This window comes from Rhinoraja longicauda, chromosome 23, assembly GCF_053455715.1.
Source record: "Rhinoraja longicauda isolate Sanriku21f chromosome 23, sRhiLon1.1, whole genome shotgun sequence".
NCBI classification, from domain to species: domain Eukaryota; kingdom Metazoa; phylum Chordata; class Chondrichthyes; order Rajiformes; family Arhynchobatidae; genus Rhinoraja; species Rhinoraja longicauda.
The window spans coordinates 13,610,226-13,635,376 of record NC_135975.1 but is presented as its reverse complement, the minus strand read 5'-3'; the positions used below and the strand labels follow the sequence as shown (position 1 = coordinate 13,635,376).

General features: G+C 41.3%; 1 protein-coding gene across 7 annotated transcripts in view; it reads left to right on the top strand.

Annotated features, from left to right (window-relative positions):
• Positions 1-25,151, top strand: part of kmt2e (lysine (K)-specific methyltransferase 2E) — a 109,433-nt gene that overhangs the window by 69,688 nt on the left and 14,594 nt on the right. For all 7 annotated transcript variants that reach the window (XM_078419684.1, XM_078419686.1, XM_078419685.1 and 4 more), the window contains 10 exons: positions 1,254-1,371; positions 3,038-3,147; positions 3,996-4,260; positions 12,242-12,403; positions 14,866-15,243; positions 15,823-16,068; positions 16,400-16,550; positions 18,332-18,585; positions 23,163-23,219; positions 23,787-24,350. In XM_078419684.1, coding sequence (XP_078275810.1) covers positions 1,254-1,371; positions 3,038-3,147; positions 3,996-4,260; positions 12,242-12,403; positions 14,866-15,243; positions 15,823-16,068; positions 16,400-16,550; positions 18,332-18,585; positions 23,163-23,219; positions 23,787-24,350 — 2,305 coding nt within the window. The remainder of the gene's footprint in view (positions 1-1,253; positions 1,372-3,037; positions 3,148-3,995; positions 4,261-12,241; positions 12,404-14,865; positions 15,244-15,822; positions 16,069-16,399; positions 16,551-18,331; positions 18,586-23,162; positions 23,220-23,786; positions 24,351-25,151) is intronic.

The window sequence follows — 25,151 nt, the reverse complement described above, 5'->3', positions numbered from 1 at the left end:
GCGAGCATTGTCATCTTGGAGGATAGAGTTCGGTCCCAGACTGTGGAGATATGGGATTGTCACTGGTTGCAGAATCTCATCTCGATATCTCTCTGCATTGAGATTGCCTCCAATGATGACGAGCCTCGTTTTTCCAGTGAGGGAGATGTCGCCCCACACCATCACACTGCCTCCACCAAAAGATGTTACTCTATCGGTGCAGCAATCAGCATAGCGTTCTCCGCGTCTTCTCCACACTTTGACCCTATGATCCAACTGCCGTAGGCAGAATCTGGACTCATCGCTGAACATAACGTTCCTCTACATGTTCAGGTTCCAGTGCACGTGTTGCCGACACCAGCGCAAACGGGCCTGACGGTGAAGGGCAGTCATGGCAGGCCTCCTGGCAGCCCTATGAGACCGGAGACCGGCTGCGTGCAGTCTGTTCCGAATTGTCTGGGCAGAGAGCCATCGGCCATATCGTCCTACAAACCTTGACTGCAAATCTGTAGAAGACATCCTACGGTTCCTAAGTGCTGACAGGGTGAGGAAACGGTCTTCTTTGGGTGTCGTCTTCTTGGGACGCCCACTTCGCGGCCTGTCTCTGACATCCCCCCTTATATGGAACTTGGCCTTCACTTTGGAGATGGTACTAGGGCTCACTCCAAATAATGCCGCAACTTGGTTTTGCGGAACACCAGCTTGAAGTTGCCCTATCGCACGGGCCCTATCCAGATCAGTCAAACGTGGCATGCCGATTCTTGGAGCAGACACCTACTGACCACTGTAGCAGGGCCCATGCTCACAGATGCTGCCAATCAGGTGCCAATCAGGCACCTGATTGTCAGCACCTGGGGGTACCAGAAGCTCAAAACAAGAGTCAATAGCAACAGCAGAATAAGCTGTTTGGCATTGGCAGAGAAGATTTGGCAAATTTTTCATGGGCGAAACCCATATACTCAGCTCCGCTGCTCATCCCACAAATGCATGTTCCTTACAAATGTGGCACCATTTAAAAGGGAAATAAACAGGCTTTCCAACAGGATAAGATTTATCGCCAAGAAGCATTGTTACAACAAAGAAATAATCTACCAAACACAAATTTCCTTACTTTTTGTGCTATGTTTAGTTTCATTTGGAGAGAGATGGTTGACTCTATGCACCTGTGGAAAAAACTCTTTAATTATTGGAATTTGTTGCCTTGAAAACTTAACTTCAAACTTTGCTAATTATCCAGTATTGAAATGAATCGACAATTATCTATTTATCTCTAGACCTTATCCCTTTGTATTATTTTATTCAAACTTTCGAGGACTGGAAATGTGTGTTGACGCAAGAACATTTGGAAATGAGGCACGATTTGTCAGGCGGTCATGCATACCAAATTCAGAGGTGAGTTCATAAGATAAGTGATTGGAGCAGAATTAGCCATTCGGCCCAACAAATCTACTCCGCCATTCAATAATGGCTGATCTATCTCTCCTTTCTAACCCCATTGCCTGCCTTCTCCCCATAACCTCTGACACTCGCAACTAATCAAGAATCTATCTATCTGTGCCTTAAAAATATCCACTGACCTGGCCTCCACAGCCTTCTGTGGCAAAGAATTCCACAGATTCACCACCTTCTGACTAAAGAAATTCCTAAAAGAACACCCTTTAATTCTGAGGCTATGACTAGTCCTAGACCCTCCCATTAGTGGAAACATTCTCTCCACATCCACTCTATCCAAGTCTTTCACTATTCTGTACATTTCAATGAGGTCCCCCATCATTTTCTAAACTCCAGCGAGTACAGGCCCAGTGCTGTCAAATGCTCATCATATGTTAACCTATTTATTCCCGGGATCATTCTTGTAAACCTCCTCTTAACTCTCTCCAGAGCCAGCACACCCTTCATCAGATGCTCGAAATTGCTTACAATATTCAAAGTGTGGCCAGACAAGCGCCTTATAGAGCCTCAGCATTATATCCCTGTTTTTGTACACAAGTCCTCTCGAAATAAATGCTAGCTTTGCAAGAGAGAGTTAGATTTAGCTCTTAGGGCTAAAGGAATCAAGGGTTATGGGGAAAAAGCAGGAACGGTGTACTGATTTTAGATGATCAGCCAAGATCATATTGAATGGCGGTGCTGGCTCGAAGGGCCAAATGGCCTACTCCTGCACCTATTTGCTTTCTTTACTACTGATTCGACTTGCAGATTAAGTGTTTGGGAATCCTGCACCAGCACTCCCAAGTCCCTTTGCACCTCTGATTTCCGGATTCTCTCCCCATTTAGAAAATTGTCTATGCCTTTATTCCTACTACCAAAATGCATGACTCCACACTTTGCTACACTATATATTGAGTTGTATTTTGATAAAGTATATGCCATGAATTGATGTTTGGATATTGCTAGCAGTTCATTATTAACAATACACTCACACTTGACAATAGACATTTTGTTGGTTTTTGTACTGGAACTTCGTATTGAGTCATTTCAGCTCAGTGCTTTCAACAGGAAATCTGGGATGTGTGTGAAAAGGATACGCATCTGTATATATTCTTCTGAGTCTGAAACAGATGATGCCAGTCAGTATAGGTAGATGCATGTCAAATCGATCAACAGATCATAAGACAAACATAGGAAAAAAAATACATGAATGAGGGAGGTCAGAAAAAACATTTTTTATGTGATATGTTTTTTCAAAACTAATTAAATTGTTGAAGAAATATGCCACATGTTCTAATTAAGACAATCACACATGAATTAAGAACTTGCACTTAAGTGAATAGACCCAACATTTTCTGGTTAGGTTTGAATGTAATAATTGGATAAGTAAATAACCAACATTATTGTTCCTTATATTTAATTGTCAAGTCTTTGGCATTGTTCAGCATAGGTTTGTAAGATGTGGAGGTCAATATTAACATAAGAGCAATTGAGATAACACTTTCCCGAATTTGTGCTTATGCTGTTACCCTTTCACTTTAATGACAATAACCCTAATGTGTCTCTCTGATACTTCTGTGAAATTCAGGCCAGTGAGATTTTCTCTTTTTTTAATATATATTTGTAGGTTCGCCACAAAATTGAAGATGGTATGATTCATCTTCATATCTACTCCAAGGGAAGCATTCCCAAGGGGACAGAAATTACCATTGGATTTGACTTTGATTATGGAAATTGGTAAGTAGTTGATTGGACACGACAGTATTGAGAGGTGGTGAAGAGATAAAGTTAGGTGTCCCCTGTGCTTCTGCTGAACCTAATGTCATGAGTTACCGTGATGTTGTGCTGAGTAACATCCAAATGAGCAAAATGATATGGACAAAAATGGTTCTTACAAATGTTTATTTTAAGGGATACATTTGTGCTTTAATAAATTAAACATTTACTGTAATGTTGAGAAGATACATCAATGATTTGTGAGCTGTGCTTGTTTTCTTTAATACACACCAATAATGCTGCCTTTTGTTTTTGAAAATTTGTCATTGTGAAAGCACCTGTAAGAAGATTTTGTTTTTTTTAATTGACAAAGTGTGGGAATTAGTGAAAATGTAATGAGAGGGAATAAAGAGGCAAGAAAGAAGTAGAGACACGAGAAAACAGTGGTGTATGTAAGGCAGTGAGAAATATGTGCATCGCTGAAGTTGGTGGGAAAGAAACAGTGAGGTAAATAAAAAACGAATAGTTAGAAGGAGCAGAGATGCACATAAAAGTGAAGAAACTGAGGGAAAATTAACAATGTGTACAAAGAGGCATAAAGAAAGTAATTTCCTGAGAGATCCACAGAACAGATAACGTAAAGGGGGTGAGGGGAAATTAAACCAATTGTACACTTCTGCAAATGATATTGAAAGTACATTCCAAGTGTGAACATATGAGTGATATTTGTGAGCTTTCTTAGTTTATTGCAGTTGCATTATTGAATATAATCTGGTATTTATTTCGAAGGATTGCCTCTGTTTCTACTGAATAGGTTGATTTTTTTTCCTAATGTGCACCAGAGTTTCAATGTTTGTTCCTCCATACAGCAAATATAAAGTGGATTGTGCCTGTCTGAAAGGGAATCCTGATTGTCCCGTCCTCAATCAAAATTTGGAGCCAACTGAGAACATCAGCATTGGTTATGAAACAAGAAGAAAAAAAGGAAAGAAAGAAAAGGACAGCTTGAAAGAAAAGGATGCTCAAAATCAAAATATTTCTTCCGACACTGAAGGAATGGCCACCAAAGCTAAGGCACTGGATAACAAACAGAGGAAACTGTCTCCCCTCAGGGTTTCTTTGACTAACAATCAGGTAAAATTGTAGTAACACTTGTAATAGTAAGTAATCTTGTTTTTATGGTCAGCTATATACCCCAGTAGTGACTAATATAACAAGATTATAGCATTCCATCATCTGTAGAGAGAGTAGTGCAGATCATGTAAAGCAGTCATTTCCATCTTGCAGGAGCCAGATTTTATTGAGGATATAGAAGAAAAACCTCCAGTTAGCAATGAAGTAGAGATGGAGTCTGAGGAGCAGATTGCAGAGAGAAAAAGAAAGATGGTAAGTTGACAGGCAAATAGCTGTTTCATGCTGTCAAAAGACTTCAGGCATAAAAACAGCTTTAATTGATTGCTAAATGTGGCTGCTTTGTACACTAGGGCTACATTATTGCATTTCTGTAGGATTTTTGTTTGCCTGATGAGCTCCCAATGAAAGTCAGTAGTCAGATTTCAGGACTGAAAGACTGATATCTATTTGTTGGCTATTGCTGCAGGTCTTGCATTAATGTATGGCAGTCCAGTTGGCCCTGCAATGCTGCTTATGGAATCGTAAATCGCGGATTTTATTCAGATGACTGCTTTTGTTTTTCAAACCGGTACATAGGTTTGGCAGTTATCATTTTAAAGTGATTTCCAAAAGTTAACTAGAAGAATAGGCACTTTGAGATTTTAGGCTATTTTTCAGCATTTCTTGCGTGCATAGACTGGAGTAAAGATATCAATGGAGCAAATCATTCTGTAACTTTTGCTCAGTTGCTTCACATCTTAAATAATTCTTTATCCATGAATTTGGTCATCCCATTTGCCCATATTTCTACCACCAGGGTTAATTGTTGTTCTTTACTTTCCATTGAGTAATGGTATAGCAATTCTAATATGCTCAACAATAGTTCTTAAAAACACATATTAACAAAGTAGATATCTATTAAGTAGATATCTTAATTGCATTCTTTATTTCGAGCAAAGTGTCTAATTTATGCATTCTTCAGACAGTATTCCAAAGCTTTCCTTATCTGGAGAAAAACGAGTAATACTGAATTCCCATATTGTGACAGGTTGAAATGGAAACAGATTGGATAGTATTTCTGATTTTTTTCCTGATGTGGTAACCTTGTCTACAGGCACTCTGAGCAGTGTGTTGCAGAATTAAAACCTTCGTAGCATATTATATACCATGATTTTATTTTAAACTAATTTATACTATGATGGAATAAACTGCAAGCATGATGCAGAAATTAGTCTGCAACCAATAACGAATATGCTGAGATAAATTGAAGCATTTTTTCTGACAAAGAATGTGTACATAAAAGGAACTCATCAGGTCCAGGACTGTTCACTGCGTAGATTTTCTGTATGGTGCAATATTTAAAATTGGGATGGTGACTGATAGATAATTGCTTGATATGTAATTATTATCACACAACCCATGTTCTCAGTTTACTTTTTCTTTGCATGTGCATGTAAAATAATTACAGATGTAATACTGTTGTATAATTACTATATAACATATTATACATTTCATACATGTATAAATTGTTGCTGTTACAATTACGATATAAGATTTGTATCAAGAATGGCTTAAATTCAGGTTATGGAAACATAATTGACAGAATTAAAAACTCAGACATGAAATTTGGGACCTAAAAAATAAGTACATAATAATGATAGGACTCCGAAGTGTCACCCAACAGTACTTCTAAAACCCTAAAAAACTTGCAAGACTGTGCCATTTTTGTGTCATAAAATTCATTAAAAATGTAATGTGCCATAAATGTGCCATTTTTATTGCCAAATGCTTGAAACAGTAATGATTAGAGTTGTTGCATGAGAATTGTGCATATGAAAATGATTAAAAATGGCGGAATTCAGAAATTGTTCTTATTCAACTATAATTAGAACAGTGGTACATTATGTTAAAGTACTCTTCAAGAATTGTTTTTTTTCCCCACTTATAACACATAAACCGTACCACAATAATGGGAGAACTTCTAATGATTTTCTGATATCTGAGTAGATTAAGTGAGCAATTAACTACGCTGAATTTGTCCTTGTTTTGCTGGACAATTGGGTGATTCTCTATGAAGCCCAGTAGAAACTCTTGACAATAATTTTTCATTACTCCTGTTGCTGCTCCTGACATGACTTTCTGCTCATCAACCCTGGCATACGTGGTATGCCCAGATATGAAGTACAGATTGTGGATAGTTTCGCAACTGTATATATACTACACAATCCCACATAATAGCTCTGTTTTGACCTACCTCATTTATACGGTTTACTCCATTTAGTATAGTGGTAGATTCATACAACCTGATATTGACCTCATTTGAAGGAAGGACATCTCTCAAGGTAATCCCAGTAATGTCAGTTCAATCATTGGCAGATGTAATTGCAGCTGATACATTGGTGGGGACAAGGTCAAGGAGATTTGTATCTTTTGATGGTTCGCACAGTTTGGGTAGCTATGCCCTTTAACATTTGGGCAGCGTGTTTCCAAGCCACTCTTGGTGAAAGACTTGAAAGTCCCCATACAGAGTTTGCTACTGTTTGCACTGCCTCCAAGTGTTGTTCAGCACAGTTCATCATCTGTGATGACAGTAGATAGCTGCCAGGGAATTTCCTTGCTAGTATTTGAAACAAAGAAACATAGAAAATAGGTGCAGGAGGAGGCCATTCAGCCCTTCGAGCCAGCACCGCCATTCATTGTGATCATGGCTGATCGTCCCCAATCAATACCCCATGCCTGCCTTCTCCCCATATCCCTTGATTCCACTAGCCCCCAGAGCTCTATCTAACTCTCTTAAATCCATCCAGTGATTTGGCTTCCACTGCCCTCTGTGGCAGAGAATTCCACAAATTCACAACTCCCTGGCTGAAAGAAATTCTTCTCACCTCAGTTTTAAATGGCCTCCCCTTTATTCTAAGACTGTGGCCCCTGGTTCTGGACTCGCCCAACATTGGGAACATTTTTCCTGCATCTAGCTTGTCCAGTCCTTTTATAATTTTATACGTTTCTTATCCTTCTAAACTGCAGTGAATACAAGCCCAGTCTTTTCAATCTTTCCTCATATGACAGTCCCACCATCCCAGGGATCAATCTCGTGAACCTACTCTGCACTGCCTCATTTACAAGGATGTCCTTCCTCAAATTAGGAGACCAAAACTATACACAATACTCCAGATGTGGTCTTACCAGGGCCCTGTACAACTGCAGAAGAACCTCTTTACTCCTATACTGAAATCCTCTTGTTATGAAGGCCAACATGCCATTAGCTTTCTTCACTGCCTGCTGTACCTGCACGCCAACTTTCAGTGACTGGTATACAAGGACACCCAGGTCTCGCTGCACCTCCCCCTTACCTAACCTAACACCATTGAGATAATAATCTGCCTCCTTGTTTTTGCCGCCAAAGTGGATAACCTCACATTTATCTATATTATACTGCATCTGCCCACTCACTCAACCTGTCCAGGTCACCCTGCAACCTCGTAACATCCTCTTCACAGTTTACACTGCCACCCAGCTTTGTGTCATCTGCAAACTTGCAAGTGTTGCTTCTAATTCCCTCTTCCAAATCATTAATATATATGGTAAACAGTTGCGGCCCCAACACAGAGCCTTGCGGCACTCTACTCGCCACTGCCTGCCATTCTGAAAAGGACCTATTTACTCCTACTCTTTGCTTCCTGTCTGCCAACCAATTCTCTATCCATGTCAACACCCTACCCCCAATACCATGTGCTCTAATGTTAGTCACCAATCTCCCGTGCGGGATCTTATCAAAGGCTTTCTGAAAGTCTAGATACACTACATCCACTGGCTCCCCGTAAACGTTTGTTTCTTAAAACAGACAACAACACAAACAGTTAAAGGTAAACCAAGCAAAGCTTTAATTATCATCAGATGGGAGTGGGGGGACCAGTGCTAAGGGTGTATGACCATACTTGGCACTCCCCGTGTTTCCACTCAAAGATACAGCATTTTCGCAGCATTTTTATCCAGAATTTGCAGTAAGAATGTTTAACACAACATTTCCTTCATATCAATCACAAACTGGATCGAACACAATATACTTGACACCCTACACTCATAAAATATTCCACACAATAAGTCATTAGTCGAAGGTAAGAATCCTTATCATACTACAGAAGGTCTTGTTTACACACTCCCACAAGTAGTCAACAGTTACCCACATCCTAATCTTAGTGAGAGCATTGTCCATCGTCTTTCCCAGACATTCTTCCCAGGCATAACAGGATATACTGTCGAAGTTGGCATTCAAGCTTTAGGAATCACATAGTTACATCCTGCCTGGTGCAATTTTGCAAACATCAGCTATTCAGGACCCAAAGTTCAGGCTGATCCTGTTTATTCATTCTACCATTTTATTATTTCTGTGGTTTCCAAGGATTGTAAGTTTCAGCTATCAGACACATCCTTATGAGCAATTAGCATTCCTCCACTTTCAACAATATAGAAGCCCCAAAAGCATACAAGCAGGTTTGCAGACAATGGCCAAGCATCCCATCATGCTAAGTTAATAGCCATTAACTCTTTCACCCCTTCATCCATTTTACTTGTCACATCCTCAAAAAATTCCAGATTAGTCAAGCATGATTTCCCTTTCATAGATCCATGCTGACTTGGACTTATCCTTTTACTGCTATCCAAATGCACCGTCATTACCTCTTTAATAATTGACTCCAGCATCTTTCCCACCATCGAAGTCAGGTTAACTGGTCTGTAATTCCCCGTTTTCTCTCTCGCTCCTTTCTTGAAAAGTGGAATAACATTAGATATCCTCCAATCCATAGGAACTGATCCTGAATCTATTGAACATTGGAAAATGATCACCAATGCATCCATTATTTCTAGAGCCACCTCCCTGAGGACCCTGGGATGCAGACCATCAGGCCCAGGGGATTTCTCATCCTTCAGTCCCATTAGTCTAGCCAATACTATTTCTCGTCTAATGAAAATTTATTTCAGTTCCTCTACCCCCCTAGATCCTCTGTCTTCTAGTACATCTGGGAGATTGTTTGTGTCTTCCTTAGTGAAGACAGATCCGAAGTACCTGTTCAATTCTTCTGCCATTTCCTTGTTACCCATAATAATTTCACCCGTGTCTGCCTTCAAGGGACCCACATTTGACTTTGCTACTCTTTTACTCTTAAGATATCTAAAGAAGCTTTTACTGTCCTTCTTTATATTCTTGGCCAGTTTCCCCTCGTTCGTCATCTTTTCAGCCCGTATTGCCTGTTTTGTTACCTTCTGTTGTCCTATAGTTGAGTATAGGAGCAAAGAGGTCCTTCTGCAGTTGTACAGGGCCCTAGTGAGACCGCACCTGGAGTACTGTGTGCAGTTTTGGTCTCCAAATTTGAGGAAGGATATTCTTGCTATTGAGGGCGTGCAGCGTAGGTTTACTAGGTTAATTCCCGGAATGGCGGGACTGTCATATGTTGAAAGACTGGAGCGACTAGGTTTGTATACACTGGAATTTAGAAGGATGAGAGGGGATCTTATCGAAACGTATAAGATTATTAAGGGGTTGGACATGTTAGAGGCAGGAAACATGTTCCCAATGTTGGGGGAGTCCAGAACCAGGGGCAACAGTTTAAGAATAAGGGGTAGGCCATTTAGAACAGAGATGAGGAAACACTTTTTTAGTCAGAGAGTTGTGAATCTGTGGAATTCTCTGCCTCAGAGGGCAGTGGAGGCCAATTCTCTGAATACATTCAAGAGAGAGCTAGATAGAGCTCTTAAGGATAGCGGAGTCAGGGGGTATGGGGAGAAAGCAGGAACGGGGTACTGATTGAGAATGATCAGCCATGATCACATTGAATGGCGGTGCTGGCTCGAAGGGCCGAATGGCCTACTCCTGCACCTATTGTCTATTGTCTATGAAAGTTTCCCAATCCTCTGGCTTCCCGTTACTCTTTGCTGGCTTATACATCTTTTCTTTTAGTTTTATTCCATCCCTAACTTCCCTTGTCAGCCATGGTTGCCTCCTACTCCCCTTAGAATCTTTCTTCCTTTTTGGAATGAAATGATCCTGTGTCTTCCAGATTATGCCCAGAAATTCCTGCCATTGCTGTTCCACCATCATTCCTGCTAGGATCCCTTTCCAGTCTACCGTGGCCAACTCCTCTCTCATGCCTTCATAGTCCCCTTTGTTCAACTGCAACACTGACACTTCCGATTTAACCTTATCCTTCTCAAATTGCAGATTAAAACTAATCATATTATGATCACTACCTCCAAGCGGTTCCTTTACCTCGAGTTCTCTTATCAAACCTGGTTCATTGGACAACACTAAATCCAGAATTGCCTTTTCTCTGGTAGGCTCCATTACAAGCTGCTCTAAGAATCCATCTCGGAGGCACTCTACAAACTCTCTTTCTTGGGGCCCAGAACCAACCTGATTTTCCCAGTCTACCGGCATATTGAAATCCCCCATCACCACAGTGGCATTACCTTTGATACATGCCAGTTTTAACTCCTGCTGCAACTTACACCCTACATCCAGGCTATTATTTGGGGGTCTGTAGATAACACCAATTAGTGTCTCCTTGCCTTTGCAATTCCTCAACCCAATCCACAGTGACTCTACCTCGTCAGTCCCTATGTCGCCCCTCGCAAGGGACTGAATTTCGCCCCTCACCAGCAGAGCTACCCCACCTCCTCTGCCCACCTCCCTGTCCTTTCTATAGGATGTATAACCCTGAATATTAAGTTCCCAGGCCCGATCCACCTGCAGCCACGTCTCTGTAATCCCCACAATGTCATATCTACCAACCTCTAACTGAGCCTCAAGCTCATCTACTTTACTTCTTATACTTCATGCATTCATCTCCAATACTTTTAATTCCTTACTCATCTCACCTCATTTGATCTGATGCTGTGAGACTTCATGAAAACCAGAGGCAATATTGGGAACTCCCATGACTGCTCCTTCCCAATTATATCAGCAGTCTCATCACCTGTGGTGAATGGGTCCTGCCGGTGGGACAGGATGTATCCAGGAATTGGGATGGAGCCATCTGAGGTGTTGTCATTGAGGCAAGATGATTGAGTCTGACTGTATAGGTGTTCCTTGAAAAGTCTTTGGGACAGCTCTTTCAGTTTATTTAAAAGGCCGCACAATGTTAATGAGGACTTTGTTCAGTTGACTAGGCTGGAAACAAAGTTGTTCCAGTGAAATGCATGTTGCCAGAGTGTCTGTCAGTTTTATTCTCAATCAGTTCTAATGTATTAAAACACTAAAATGCAAAGTCGATATAGCATTGAAGTGTCCATTTAGCTCATCAAATCCAAGCAATTTCTGTGTGCAGCCACGGTCAGTTCCATTCTGCTATCCCTAAAATCCGATGCATTTATTTTCCGCCAGTGCCAATCCATTTCTCTTTGAAATCATTCATTGTCTCTACTTCCATAACTTGTTGCTGAATTTGGGGCAGAAGTCAAAAATAGTATTGAGGTTCTCCCATTAAGCTCAGCAGATCCTTTGTCTCCTATTTTCACCTCTCACTTCCCATACTTCCTGGAAGCATCAGGGCCACATTGTGTATAGGTTATTTTTAAATATAACATTTAAAGCTAGATCTGTGGTGGTGATCCATCTACATATATAAGAGAAAGCAATTTCCGAAAGAATGGAAAAGCTGACATTTATTCTAAAGAGTTTATGAAACACAAAGATAGAACTGATGGCTACATAAAACTGGAACTTAAGATTTATCCATTTGCATGTATGCTTACACAGCTTGATTTCCCTTTATAATTTAAAGCTTAAAATTTAATTTAAAAAATGAAAAAAACAATGTGTTGCTTCTTTATCCACTTTAATATGTATTTATGTTTATGCTACTGAAGATAATGTCTCTTAAATTGTGTTCATAAAACATTATTGGTCACAAACTAAGAAAATGTGGATCCAATAAAATATTAATATTAATATAGTTTGGTATACATTTGGCTCACATCTTTTAATTTCATCCTATTTCAACAGACAAGGGAAGAACGAAAAATGGAAGCTATCATGCAAGCATTTGCAAAGATGGAGAAGAGGGAGAAAAGAAGAGAACAGGCTTTGGAACGAATCAGTACAGCAAAAGATTTTAAACTGGACAGCAAAGAAACACAAGCAGTACCCATCTCGGATTCCATTCAGGTATATTATTTCTCTTCCTTCGCAGTAAATTAGCAAAACAAATCTGCTTCCTATGCCATTTCCCTCTTTGCCTATCATTAGCATTATTATACAAGTGATTCATTACTAATTTTTCACAATAACGTCTAACGTCCTAAAATTCAGCCATTTGGCCCACTGGATACTAATTTATTAAGTCGTCTCTAGGACCATCAAAAATCGCATTTAGATTACTTTTTTATGCATAAGCTGCTACTACTTTGCGAGCCACTCTAAGTAACGTAGGGATACCAACTGAAGAGGTTAGAGAAATGGTCAGTTACTGCTTTATTTTCTCTTTTTTTTCCCTTAAGAACCACTATTTAAAAATTCTTCCACTACCAAAAAATTGACTTTGACATGAGACACTGGTCTTATCCATGTATATGAAGAATAATTAATTTATATTTATTATACCTGTGCGACATGATTATCATGTCATTTCCTGGAATCTTTCAATGCCTACTTTTTTTGAATTGTTGACTTCAAGTTTAATTTTACTTTTGATGTTCACATTTTATTTAATATTCGCACATGATCAGTTTCATAATCACCCTTAACTTTTTTTAGTTTTCATTGGTGGTCATCATGCTACCTGTAATTGCAACAGAAATGATAAGAGGGTTGTGAATGAAGCTCTAGCAGTTTAGTAAAAGCTAAATGCCCAGGGATTAGTATTGAGGCCTTTGCCAAGGATTGAGGATTTAACAGCTGCCACTTTAAATCTGTACAAATGGCAGGGAGTCAGAGATAGCTTTAAAAAAATGGCCTGCCTTTTTCTTGTCCTTAATTTTCTTTGTTTTCCCAAAAGATTTTTTGTCTGGTTTCCTCTTTTTAGAATTTATCCTTCCACTCTGTCATGTCATTTTTCTGATATACTGATACCATGCATTCATAGAAACCATAGGATCACTGAAAAGCTTTGACACAGAAAGGGATCTACCTTGAGTCTGAAGAAGGGTCTCGACCCGAAATGTCACCCATTCCTTCTCTCCAGAGATGCTGCCTGACCCGCTGAGTTACTCCAGCATTTTGTGTCTACAAGGGATCTACCTTCTGTTATGCCAGTGGAAAATGAGCCACATCATCTTTCTTGGAACACAGCACCCTCGTCCACACCCCATCCAAATAACTGGAGCTTAAAGATGTATCAGGATGCCATATCCTTGATAATTGCAAGAAGCAACTTAAGAATCTATTTATGTCAATTCTCAATACAGTCTTTGATTGTCCACTGAAAATACTGTTTTCAAATGCATTGATTGCTGAGTACTTGCTAGAGCTTGATCAAAATGTCTCAAATAAAAGGTATGGTCAAATAATATTTCTCCAAGGCAAAGAAAAACTGGACTAAACGCTGCAAAAATAACATTGTTAATGATATATTTCCTTATGAAAATGCAAAGTAAACTCAGGAGATGGAAGGTAAGTTGTATGCTTCAAATCTTAATGTGTTGCTGGTTGTTAATGCTATTTCTATCATACAAAGTAGCATTTGCTCTTAATATTTCTTTTTACTTTTACTGGATTAAATGCCATATCATTTTTCATGGAAATTAAGAGTGCCATAATAATGTAGTAATTACTTATTTAGTGCCAATCAAACGTGGAATGGGTTTCATTTAAATTATTCAGTCTTATTCTTGCATTTTTATTGCTGCAGGTTTCAAAGAAATATGCAAAAGCTAATCGATGTCTCTTTTGAATTTATCATATTTGTCCCTGATTTCTTATCATTTATGATTGTGGAGTCTAATGATGACAGCCATGAACTCTTGATCACATTACTTCTAAATTGATCTTCTAAATTATCAGCCTGTTTTTGTTTTCTTTGAAGTATTTCTTTCCTTTTGATTTTTCTTTTTATTGATAAACCTGGTTTATTTTTGTACCTGAATTAATTATTTTGCCCACCTAAATTAGCTATTTTCACGATCCTGGGATTCATTTTCAATCCTTGATTTTTAATTATTAATTGTTTTTTTTGCCATTAACTCAGGTGTGAGTTATGATTGAAAATGAGAAGAGAGGCACAACAAAATGCAGTTGCTGGAATCTTCCGTAAAACATAGTGTTGGAGTAACTCAGTGGGTCATGCAGTACCTCTTGAGGTCATGGATTAGCAACGTTTTGGATTAGGACTTCAGAATCCTGACCCAAAACATCACCCATCCATGTCCTCCGGCGATATTTCCTGAGCTGCAGAGTTACTCCAACGCTTTATGCTCTGTGATTGAAAACAGTCCTGTGCTGGAAAGTGCAAGAATCCAATAAAAAATATGAGATATCATCACAATCAGCCCACTTTTTAATCTCATTATCTCTTGTAAATGTTATAAAACCTTAGCCAAAAATGTTTTTGATTTTTGAAATTTGATTTTTAATTCACCCAAGGATGGGTGCATAAATTATTAATTCTATGTCATGTTTATCTGTTCCTTAAGGAATCAGTGAAGGAAGAAGTCTTAACTAAGCCAAATCCCAGCAAGATAAACCGAACAAAACAGAGGAAAAGCTTCTCTCGCAGTAGGACCCATATAGGACAGCAACGCCGGAGACACAGAACTGTTAGTACCTGCTCTGACATTCCTCCATCTTCTCCAGAGGTTGATGTCCAACAAAATGAAATTGAAAATCCTTTTGCTGAGACTGCACCTAAGTCATGTGATACCAACATGGATGAAGAAACAATTGAAGTAGAACCAGCAGCAGTAGTAGCAGCAGCAGCAGTGGAAACAACTACAGTAATAACGGAAGAATCAACTGGAACAACATCACCAACCATCAATAAAACATCAATTAAATACCCCAAAACAAAAAAGGTTTGTATCTATCTAAATTGTCTACATTTGTCTTGTTTATTTTAATATTGTCTGAGGATATATTATCAATATATTCTAAAGTCTCTAGCAATGGTGTTGGGATTATGAGTTCATGGCACGTTGATGTGGTAGTTGTCTAAACAACTTGGTGTAGTTTCATGGAAAAGAGAATCAAAGGGGTTTTGATGGGCAATGTGTGTGAGAATAAGTTGCAGGGGTACTGGGAAAATGAAACTGGGCATGGGACTTATGGGAACTGGTATGGGCCTAATGGGTAAATGATTGCTTCCTTTATCATTGTAAGTATAAGGTAAGAATGTGTTCTCTATTCTCAATCACTTAAAAAAAAATTATTAGCTAAATTTTCCCACTATATTTTGTCCCACCAAGCTTCTCTCCCCCCCCCCCCCAACCGGATTTACGTACATTAATTTGCCAATAGATAAAAAAGTACCTTTCCTGCTTTAAAAAAAAATATTCACCCCTGTGAAAAATTAGGAAGTAAATATTTTTTTTAAACTTAAAATTAATTAGAATTAGTTTTATGACATTGTTAATAATTTTAAATTTTATTTTCAGCACTTGGTCACTGAATGGTTGAATGAGAAGGCTGGTAAACTAATTGACAGCCCTTTAGAGAGACCTCTGCGAATAACAACTGATCCTGAAGTTCTTGCTACACAATTGAATTCATTACCTGGCCTTGCACACAGTCCTCATATATATACAACCCCTAAGCACTATATTCGATTTTGCTCGCCATTCTTGTCAGAGAGAAGACGTCGGAAAGAAACTTTGGAACCAAAGGTTGGATCTTGCAAAAAGGTAACGATTTTACTTTAAATTTTGATAGTGTAGATTTATTTTTGAGTTAATGTGATAATAACAGCTCGCTTACAACATAGATCAGAATTCACTATGTTTGACAGAAGGTGTTGTTAAGAATTGCTAAGACATTGAGTTTCATCGAGGCAATGGCAAAATATTCAGGGTGAGTGAATTTGTAATCTAAACGATTAAGACTCTTGAGTAGTAGTTATGAAGGCAACCTTTTTCATAAATTTGTGATACCTGAGAGTAATAAAACTGAAAAAATAAGAATTCTAATTTAGGCTTTTGTACGAATAGCGTCTAATTGGTATATTTATTTGTGAAGCGTTGGTTAAAACAAGCCTTGGAGGATGAGACTTCAACGGTTGCTGATGCCTTTGATTCAACTTCCTATGATGGCTCCCTGAGTCCAGCAATGAGTGGTGAAACTCACAGTCCAGGCACAGCTGCACTCAGTGGAAATTGCTGTTTGACAGGTATTGTAACTTCATGTCACATTTTACAAAGCAATTTCATAACATACTAACCTGATTCAAATAAATCCAAAATTGTAATGGATATGATTCCTCATCTGGTCAGACTCCACAAATATCTGAACTTCACCAAAAGCTGTTTGGGTCTTTAGGATCAATAATGTAGGATTAAGAAGACTGCTTCCAAAGATTTGCATTCTTTCTATTCTTGAAATAAGCGACCCCATATTTTTAAAATAATGACCCTTGGTTTTATATTCACCCACATCCTCCCATTTAGAATTCTTCAGGATTTTGTATATTTTAGTGAGGTTGCCTTTCACTCTTTCATACTCCGGAACAAGTCTAGCATGTTCAACCTTTCCTCATAAGCCAATCTGTCCTTCACTCAACAGCCTTCAGCACATGAACATCCTTCCCTAAATAAGGAAACCAATACAGTAAACAATACCCCAGACGTGGTCTCATCAATGCCCTGCAAAAATGAAATGTATCCTTGCTACTTTAATATTTAATTTCCTTAGAAATAAACAATGAATTTCCTAATTGCTGATATTACCCGATTATTCTTATCCCGTTTTATAACTATTTTGGAAACGTGCCAAGTTATGGTTATTCAAATGGATGGTGCTCATCCATGATACCTCATTGACTTGGCTGTCTTTTTTGTCTGACACCAAAAGCTTCCTGGATGTGGTAAAACTGCACCCTATCCCAACCTTCACACTTGGGTGATCCCAGTTAATGGTGAGGTTAAAAGCCCTACTAGCTCTAATCCTTTAATGCTTCTCTGTGATTTGTCTCCCATTTCAATAGACAATAGACAATAGACAATAGGTGCAGGAGTAGGCCATTCAGCCCTTCGAGCCAGCACCGCCATTCAATGCGATCATGGCTGATCACTCTCAATCAGTACCCCGTTCCTGCCTTCTCCCCATACCCCCTCACTCCGCTATCCTTAAGAGCTCTATCCAGCTCTCTCTTGAAAGCATCCAACGAACTGGCCTCCACTGCCTTCTGAGGCAGAGAATTCCACACCTTCACCACTCTCTGACTGAAAAAGTTCTTCCTCATCTCCGTTCTAAATGGCCTACCCCTTATTCTTAAACTGTGGCCCCTTGTTCTGGACTCCCCCAACATTGGGAACATGTTTCCTGCCTCTAATGTGTCCAATCCCCTAATTATCTTGCATGTTTCAATAAGATTTCCTGCTGATTGTTGAGAGGCATGTGGTATAATCCCTGGAAAGTGGTTGCCTATTTTTTAAATTTTAATCTCTAATCTGGCAAATAGAGTTTAATGTGGTCAAGTGCAAGGCCATGCACTAAATTGACAGGAATCAAAAGGATAAATGGGACAAAGAGATCTAGTTATGGAAATCCTTCAGATTCTCTGATTATTGTAAATTTTCTTGAGTTCCTCCGTTCTGATTTCCAGCTTTTCTGGGATGTTACTTGAAGGTTGTTGCTGGTTTAGTTCATCTGCCACCTTTTATTCATTAATAATTCTCTGGACTCGCTTTCTAGTGGACTAACGCTCACCTACTTTTCTTTTTATATCGGAAGAAACGCTTACTAAATATTTGTATATTCCAAGCTAGCTCTTTTCTTCATTCCCTGCTAAACATTTAGTAATTTTTAGCTGTTTTAAATTCTGTCCAGGCTTGCCACTCATCTTTGTATAGTTTGGTCTTTTTGTGTATTTAAAAAAAACTTTTAACATTAATCACAGTTTATCCTCAGAGGGGTGCATTGTTGCTCTCATTTTTTGTCGTTACCTTGCAGAATTGATTACCCCGTTAAAGAAAAGAAGATTACGCCATCTAACAGACTCTGGTCTACCCGAGCTCTTCACTCCAGTCCCTTCTCCACAGACAACTCCCCCATTTATTGATATCACTGCCTCAGATCCTTCTTTGTGTAGTACTCCAACTAAGGGAAAAATAGAGGATGAATCTTGTAGAAATGGCCTGAAACCTGTTTATTCACCAGTGACACCTGTAACACCCCACCTTCATGGAAATAGCTTGCAGTTTGAAGTAAGTTCTATGTTTTGTTAAATATGGAATATTCAGGCGCTAAAAAAAATAATTGGCTCAGTTGTTTTGGCTTGATAATATTAGACCTGGAGCAACCTGCATCTTCGATAACTAAGCAGTCGCACATTACAGACGGAACAAAGTCAATTGTTTGTTTATCTGTGCTTGTACCTTTTTAAAAAAGATTTCTCATAAGCAATGATAATGTATTGCCACAACAATGATTGGAGAACCCATTATATCTTACTAGACCTAGTTCCTCATAGAAGGGGTACAGGGAAGGGGAGAGGGTGTGACTGAGGAGCCCTGGACCCAAAGTCTCTCCTGTATTGGTGTAGCACTCTCAACCCCCAACGGAATCTCCCTTATCCCCCCCTCCCTGCCCCCCAATCTCCCATCTTCCCTGACCCCACTGTCCCCCTTCCCCCCCACCCCCACTCTCTCATCCCCCCACCACCACCCCCCTCCCCCACCCCTGCTGTCCCCTACCCCCCACCCCTCCTCCTCCCCACCCCCACTCTTCTCTCCTCCCCACCCTGTCCTCCCCCCAGTCCCACTCTCCCTCCCACTCGCACTGTCCCCCATTCCCCACCACCCCCTTTCCCCCACTACCTCCTCCCCCACCCCCCCATTCTCTCCTCCCCAGCCCCACTCTCACTCTCCCCCACCCCCCTTTCCCCCACTCTCCCCCACCCCCCTTTCCCCACTCTCTCCTCCCCCCACCCCCATTCTCTCCTCCCCCAGCCGCACTCAAACGCTCCCCCACCCCCCCTCTCTCCTCCACCCTCCCCTCCACCAACTCGCCCCACCCCCATTCTCACTGTCTCCCTTCCCCCACTCTCCCCTCTTCCCCACTCTCCCCTGACCCCCACTGTCCCCTTCACGCCCACCCCCACTCACTTCCCCCCACCACTACCCCCTTCCCCGCACACCCCCTCTCTCCTCCCCAACCCCCCTCCTTGCCCATCCCCTCCTCCCCTTTCACTTTCACTGTTCCCTTCCCCCACCCACCTTCCCCACTTTCCCTCCCTCCCCTACTCCCTCCCCCCCACTCTCTCCTCTTCCCTGACCCCCACTGTCCCCCTTCCCCCCCACCACCACTCTCTTCCCCCCCTCCCCCGCTGACCCCCTCCCCAGTCCCACTCTCCCTCCCACCCCCACTCTTTGCTCCTCCCACCCTCCCCCTCCCCCACTCTCTCCTCCCCATCCGCACTCTCCCCCACCCCCCTTTCCCCCACTCTCTCCTCCCCCCACTCTCTCCTCCCCCCCACCCCCCCCATTCTCTCCTCCCCCAGCCCCACTTTCACTCTCTCCCACCCCCCCTTTCCCCACCACCCCCTCTCTCTCCTAACCCACCCCCCCCGCCTCCCCCTCTCCTCCCCCCACCATTACCCCCCTCCTACCCCCACCCACTCGGCCCTCACGTCCACTACCCTCCGTGGAGCCGTTGGCGGCGAAAGGCACTTACTGAGGAGGAGTGAGCGCCGGACTACTCGAGTCGGGCAACGGAGGTGCGACTACTGGAGACGGGCGGCGGCGAGTCTGGGAGAGTGGGGGGGTGAGAGAAGCGAGAGGAGAGAGGCGCGGCGGGAGGCGCGCACAAGATGGCGGAGCGTGAGGAGGAGTAGAGCGGCCGCCATCTTTCTGAAGTCGCGACGGGGCCGTCGGTGGCAGCAGCCCTGGTCGACGCCGCCATGGGAGGAAGCGGCCGCTGAAGGAGGAGGAGGAGAAGCTGCCCGCTTGTGTGCGGTAACGGTGCAGGGCGCTGGGCCCGGGTGGGAGCGAGGACTCGAGGACGCCGTGGGTTGAAGGGACGAAAGGGAAGGATGAGTGGACCATCAGTCCGACCATCTCCCTCCTGCTCGGAGACGTGTCCCCCGGGTGTGGGAGAGCGGGGAGAGTGAGGGGAGAGAGGAGAGGGGAGCCACTGATTGCGGGCGGGCGGCTCCGCTAACGGCGTCCATCTTGTTTGTGCGAGTGAGGAGAGGCCGTGTGTGCTCTGTGGTGACGTCAGACGCACAGCTCTTTGAAAGAATGTGTTTAGAAATGAAAGTTTTAAACTTTAAAATGTCTCTAACTTCAAAAATGTAAGACCAATTTAAATAAAACTTGTTATAAACAGTCGCCAGGAGAGTGGTGATTAAGGTGGTACTGAAATTGTGGTGCTGTGGTTGACCGTTTTGGCTGCAGCTCCACTTGTCTCTCATAGAAATATACATACATACATACAAATATATTTATAAATATATCTGCATGAATTGTACGGCGGGGGGGGGGGGGCACGGCGCACAGGCGTAAGGGTCCCATTGTGACGTCACATGCTGAAGACCTTCAAGAAATCGGTTAGAAAGGAAATGTTTTAACTTTAAAACCTCTGTAGCTTAAAAAATATACAATCAATTTAAATAAAAATATTATAGGCACTGGCGGGGAGAGTGGTGATTAAGGTGGTGCAAAAATTGTGGCGCAACGGTTTACCGTTTTGGCAAAATCACAGATAGATGGATGGATGGATGGATGGACGGACTGACGGACTGACTGAGTTTTAGTATATAGACATTGAAATAAACAACTTTCTACAGAGGAAAGTGATAACAACAACCTGCGTCCATTGCTAAATACTGTGGATGCTGAAAATCTTGAATTAAAATCAGAAAAGGCTGGAAATAACCAGCAAGTCAGGCAGCATCTATGAAGAAAGAAAATGTCAACATTTAAGGTTGATTACTTCCAAATTTGGAAAAGTTAGAGATGTAATTTGTTTTAAGCAAGTACAAAGACAATTCTCAAGCATTTGACAAGGTTCTTAGTGGTAGGCTGGAAGGATGAATCACATGGAATCCAAGGAGAGCTAGCTGACTGGACAGAAAATTGGCTTCATGGAAGGAAAAATAGGGTGATGGAGGAGGTCTTTTTTGGACTGGAGGCCTGTGACAAGGTGTGCCTCAGGGTTTGGTGCTGGGTCCATTGCTGTTTGTCATCAATGTCAATGATTTGGATGAGGTTGCAGATGGCATTAAAATAGGTGGAATTGTAGACAGCGAAGATTGTTGTCAGAAATTGCAGCAGGATCTTGATTGGTTAGGCAGGTGGGCTGAGGAATGATTAGTGGCGTTTAGAAAAGATAAGTGTGAGGTGTTGGATTTTGGGAAGTCTAACCAAGGCAGAACTTGCAAAATGAATGGCAGGGCTCTCGGGAGCGTTGTAGAGCAGAGGGATCTAGGATTGAAGGTACATAATTCACTGAAAGTGGCGTCACAGGTAGATAGGGTGGTCAAGAAGGCTTTCGGAATATTGGCCTTCATTAGTCGGCGTATCGAGTATAGAAGTTGGGAGGTTATGTTACGGTTGTACGGGATATTGGTTAGGCCAATTTGGAGTATTGTGTTCAGTTTTGGTCACCCTGTTATAGGAAAGATATTGTTCATCTTGAAAGGGTGCAGAGAAGGGGATGGTGCCAGAACTCGAGGGCCTGAGCTATAAGGAGGGGTTGAGCAGGCTAGGACATTATTCCTTGGAGCACATGAGGATGAGAGGTGATCTTATAGAGGTGTATAAGATCATGAGAGGAATAGACCAGGTAAATGCACAATCTTAGCAAGGGTAAGGGGATCAAGAACAAGAGGACATTGGTTTAAGATGAGGAGGGGAAAGATATAATAGGAACCTGAGGGGTAACTTTTTTACATAAAGAGTGGTCGGTTTTTTGAAACAAGCTGCCACAGGAGGCAGGTACTATCACAACATTAAAAAAAACATTTGGATAATTACAAACTTAGGATAGATAGGCTTAGAAAGATATAGGCAAATGCAGGCAGGTGCATCTAGTGTAAACCAACCTGATATCCTGGTGGCTGAGCACTTCAACTCCCCCTCCCACTCCCAGTCTGACCTTTCTGTCATGGGCCTCCTCCAGTGCCATTGTGAGGCCCACCGGAAATTGGAGGAACAGCACCTCATATTTCACTTGGGCAGCTTGCAGTCCAGCGGTATGAACATTGACTTCTCCAACTTTAGATAGTTCGTCTGTCCCTCTCTTCCCCTCCCCTTCCCAGTTCTCCCTCTATCTTCCTGTCTCCACCTATATCCTTCCTTTGTCCTGCCCCCTGACATCAGTCTGAAGAAGGGTCTCGACCCGAAACGTCACCCATTCCTTCTCTCCTGAGATGCTGCCTGACCTGCTGAGTTACTCCAGCATTTTGTGATACCTTCTAGTGTAAATGGGGCATGTTGGTTGGTATAGGCAAGATGGGCTGAAGGCCCTGTTTCCACACTGTATAACTATGACTCTATAAGCCAAATTAATAAGTGTTTTCGTCTGTGATTCCTCCCAATGATAATTTGGCTATAGTGAAATGGCACATCAAAAAGGTTAAAATTAATTATGTAAATTAAATAGGTGGTTTATCTAGAATTTCATTGTCTTTTAGCATTAAAGAGAATATGATTTGTGAAGCAGAATACTTTACTAAATAGAAAGTATTTTTTCGGTAAAACAGCTAAGTTTTTCAATTCAGTTTTAAAATATTTTTTGTTTGTATTTTAATTTGCCCTTCTCTCCTTTGCCCTATCTAAAGAACATTTCGTCACCAGAAAGTTCCCCAGAAGTTAAGCGAAGAAATTATACTCAAGAGGTAATTTAGTGTAATTTATTTTACTGCATTAACAATGATAAATACCGTGGGTTTTTGGTTTTGTAAGAAAACAAGTTCTGTCACTCAACATTACATTTTAGGGTACCATTAGACTCCACAAAGGAATGGATAAATTTGTTACTTTGAGCTGTTACTTTGCCTTACGCAAAATATCTTCCTTTATTTTATTTCATTTCTTTGCTCTTGCCCAGCGGAACTGACGTGGTCTCAATGCTGTCAATCGTCACTGATGCCTGGGGTTTTTTCCGATCAAACTTACTCAATCCTTTTGTGGAATGTTGTTCCTTCATTGCCTCAAACATGTTAAGCAGTTTTCAGGCACCCAGTATTAAAAGATTTTCCATAAACTGCTTGTGCATATCAAGTAGTCTTTTTAGGCTGGGTGTCACAAGATTGCATCTTGAAATGCCAAACCATTCTCCTTCCTATTTAGTAATATACAACTGATTTATTTCAATACATCCTTTCCTAAATTCTTTCCTATAAATAGCATTGAATTTAAAGTGAAAAGTTTTAAAAGTAACTTATTAACTTTTTAATTTGCAGATTTCTGACAAAGTATCCTCCCTCTTAGCACTGAATTCTTTAACGAGCTCCAACGTAACGGAAATGGGACTTGATGATGTAAAGACTATTGGAGACGTTAGCCCACGGAGCAGAACAGAAATGAACCAATGTAACAGTGGCATTGAATCTGTTTCGGAACTCCAGGCGGGATTTGAATTGTGCGAGCAGCGTGCGTTGCACAAAGATTTGGATTGCCCTATTCACCATGATCGGACTGACACAAACAGCCAATCAGATCCTATTTACAGTGGAATGGGCTCTGTGTACTCTTCATGGATGAAGAGCCCAGAACAACCGAGTTTAAATTTCTCTCCATTGAATTCCAATCTTCGGGATCTTACACCCTCGCATCAGTTGGAGATAGGAGGTGGTTTTAGGGCAAATGAATTGAAAATGCTTCAAGATGATACCAGGCTATCATTTCCAGAAGGAACTGGTTATTACTGCTCTGAGGATGGGATGATCAACTTTGGCAAAGGGATTAATGGGGACAGTATGACAGAGGGAGGTTGTACACCACAAAATCCACCACAGAAGAAAAAAGTAAGTGAATAAAGAATAGCTTTCAGAATTTTTACTACAGGCATAGCAGCCGGATGTGTTGTCTCACAGCAGAGTTGAATCCTGATACTTGTACATACCAAGTTTGCAAATTCTTTATCTGACAATGTGGGTTTCCTCCAGGTGGTCCTGCTTCCTCCTGCATCCCAAAAGACAAACTGGGCATTGTAAATTATGTGTAATATAGATGGATGGTGTGAGAATTTGCAAATGAATGGGCGACACGGTGGCGCAACGGTAGAGTTGCTGCCTTACAGCGAATGCAGCGCCGGAGACTCAGGTTCGATCCTGACTACGGGTGCTGTACTGTAAGGAGTTTGTACGTTCTCCCCGTGACCTGCTTGGGTTTTCTCCGAGATCTTCGGTTTCCTCCCACACTCCAAAGACGTACAGGTATGTAGGTTAATTGACTGGGTAAAATGTTGTTTTTTTTAAATTGTCCCTAGTGTGTGTAGGGTAGTGTTAATGTGTGGGGATCGCTGGGCGGCGCGGACTCGGTGGGCCGAAAAGGCCTGTTTCCGCGCAGTATCTGAAATATAAAAAATATGAAATATGAAAAAATGAGAAATAATAGCTTACAGCAGGGTTCGTACGGTCCTTAAAAGTCTTTGAATTTGAAACTCTGTTTTCAAGGCCTTGAAAGTCCTTGGATTTATCATAGGTCCTTGAAAGTCCTTGAAAATTCACTTTTTATGATAAAAGTATTAATTCATGAAGAGTAATGTGGCGTTTTTTCATTGTTTATACCGCGTATTTTTATTAAAAGTCGGGAAACATTGTTAG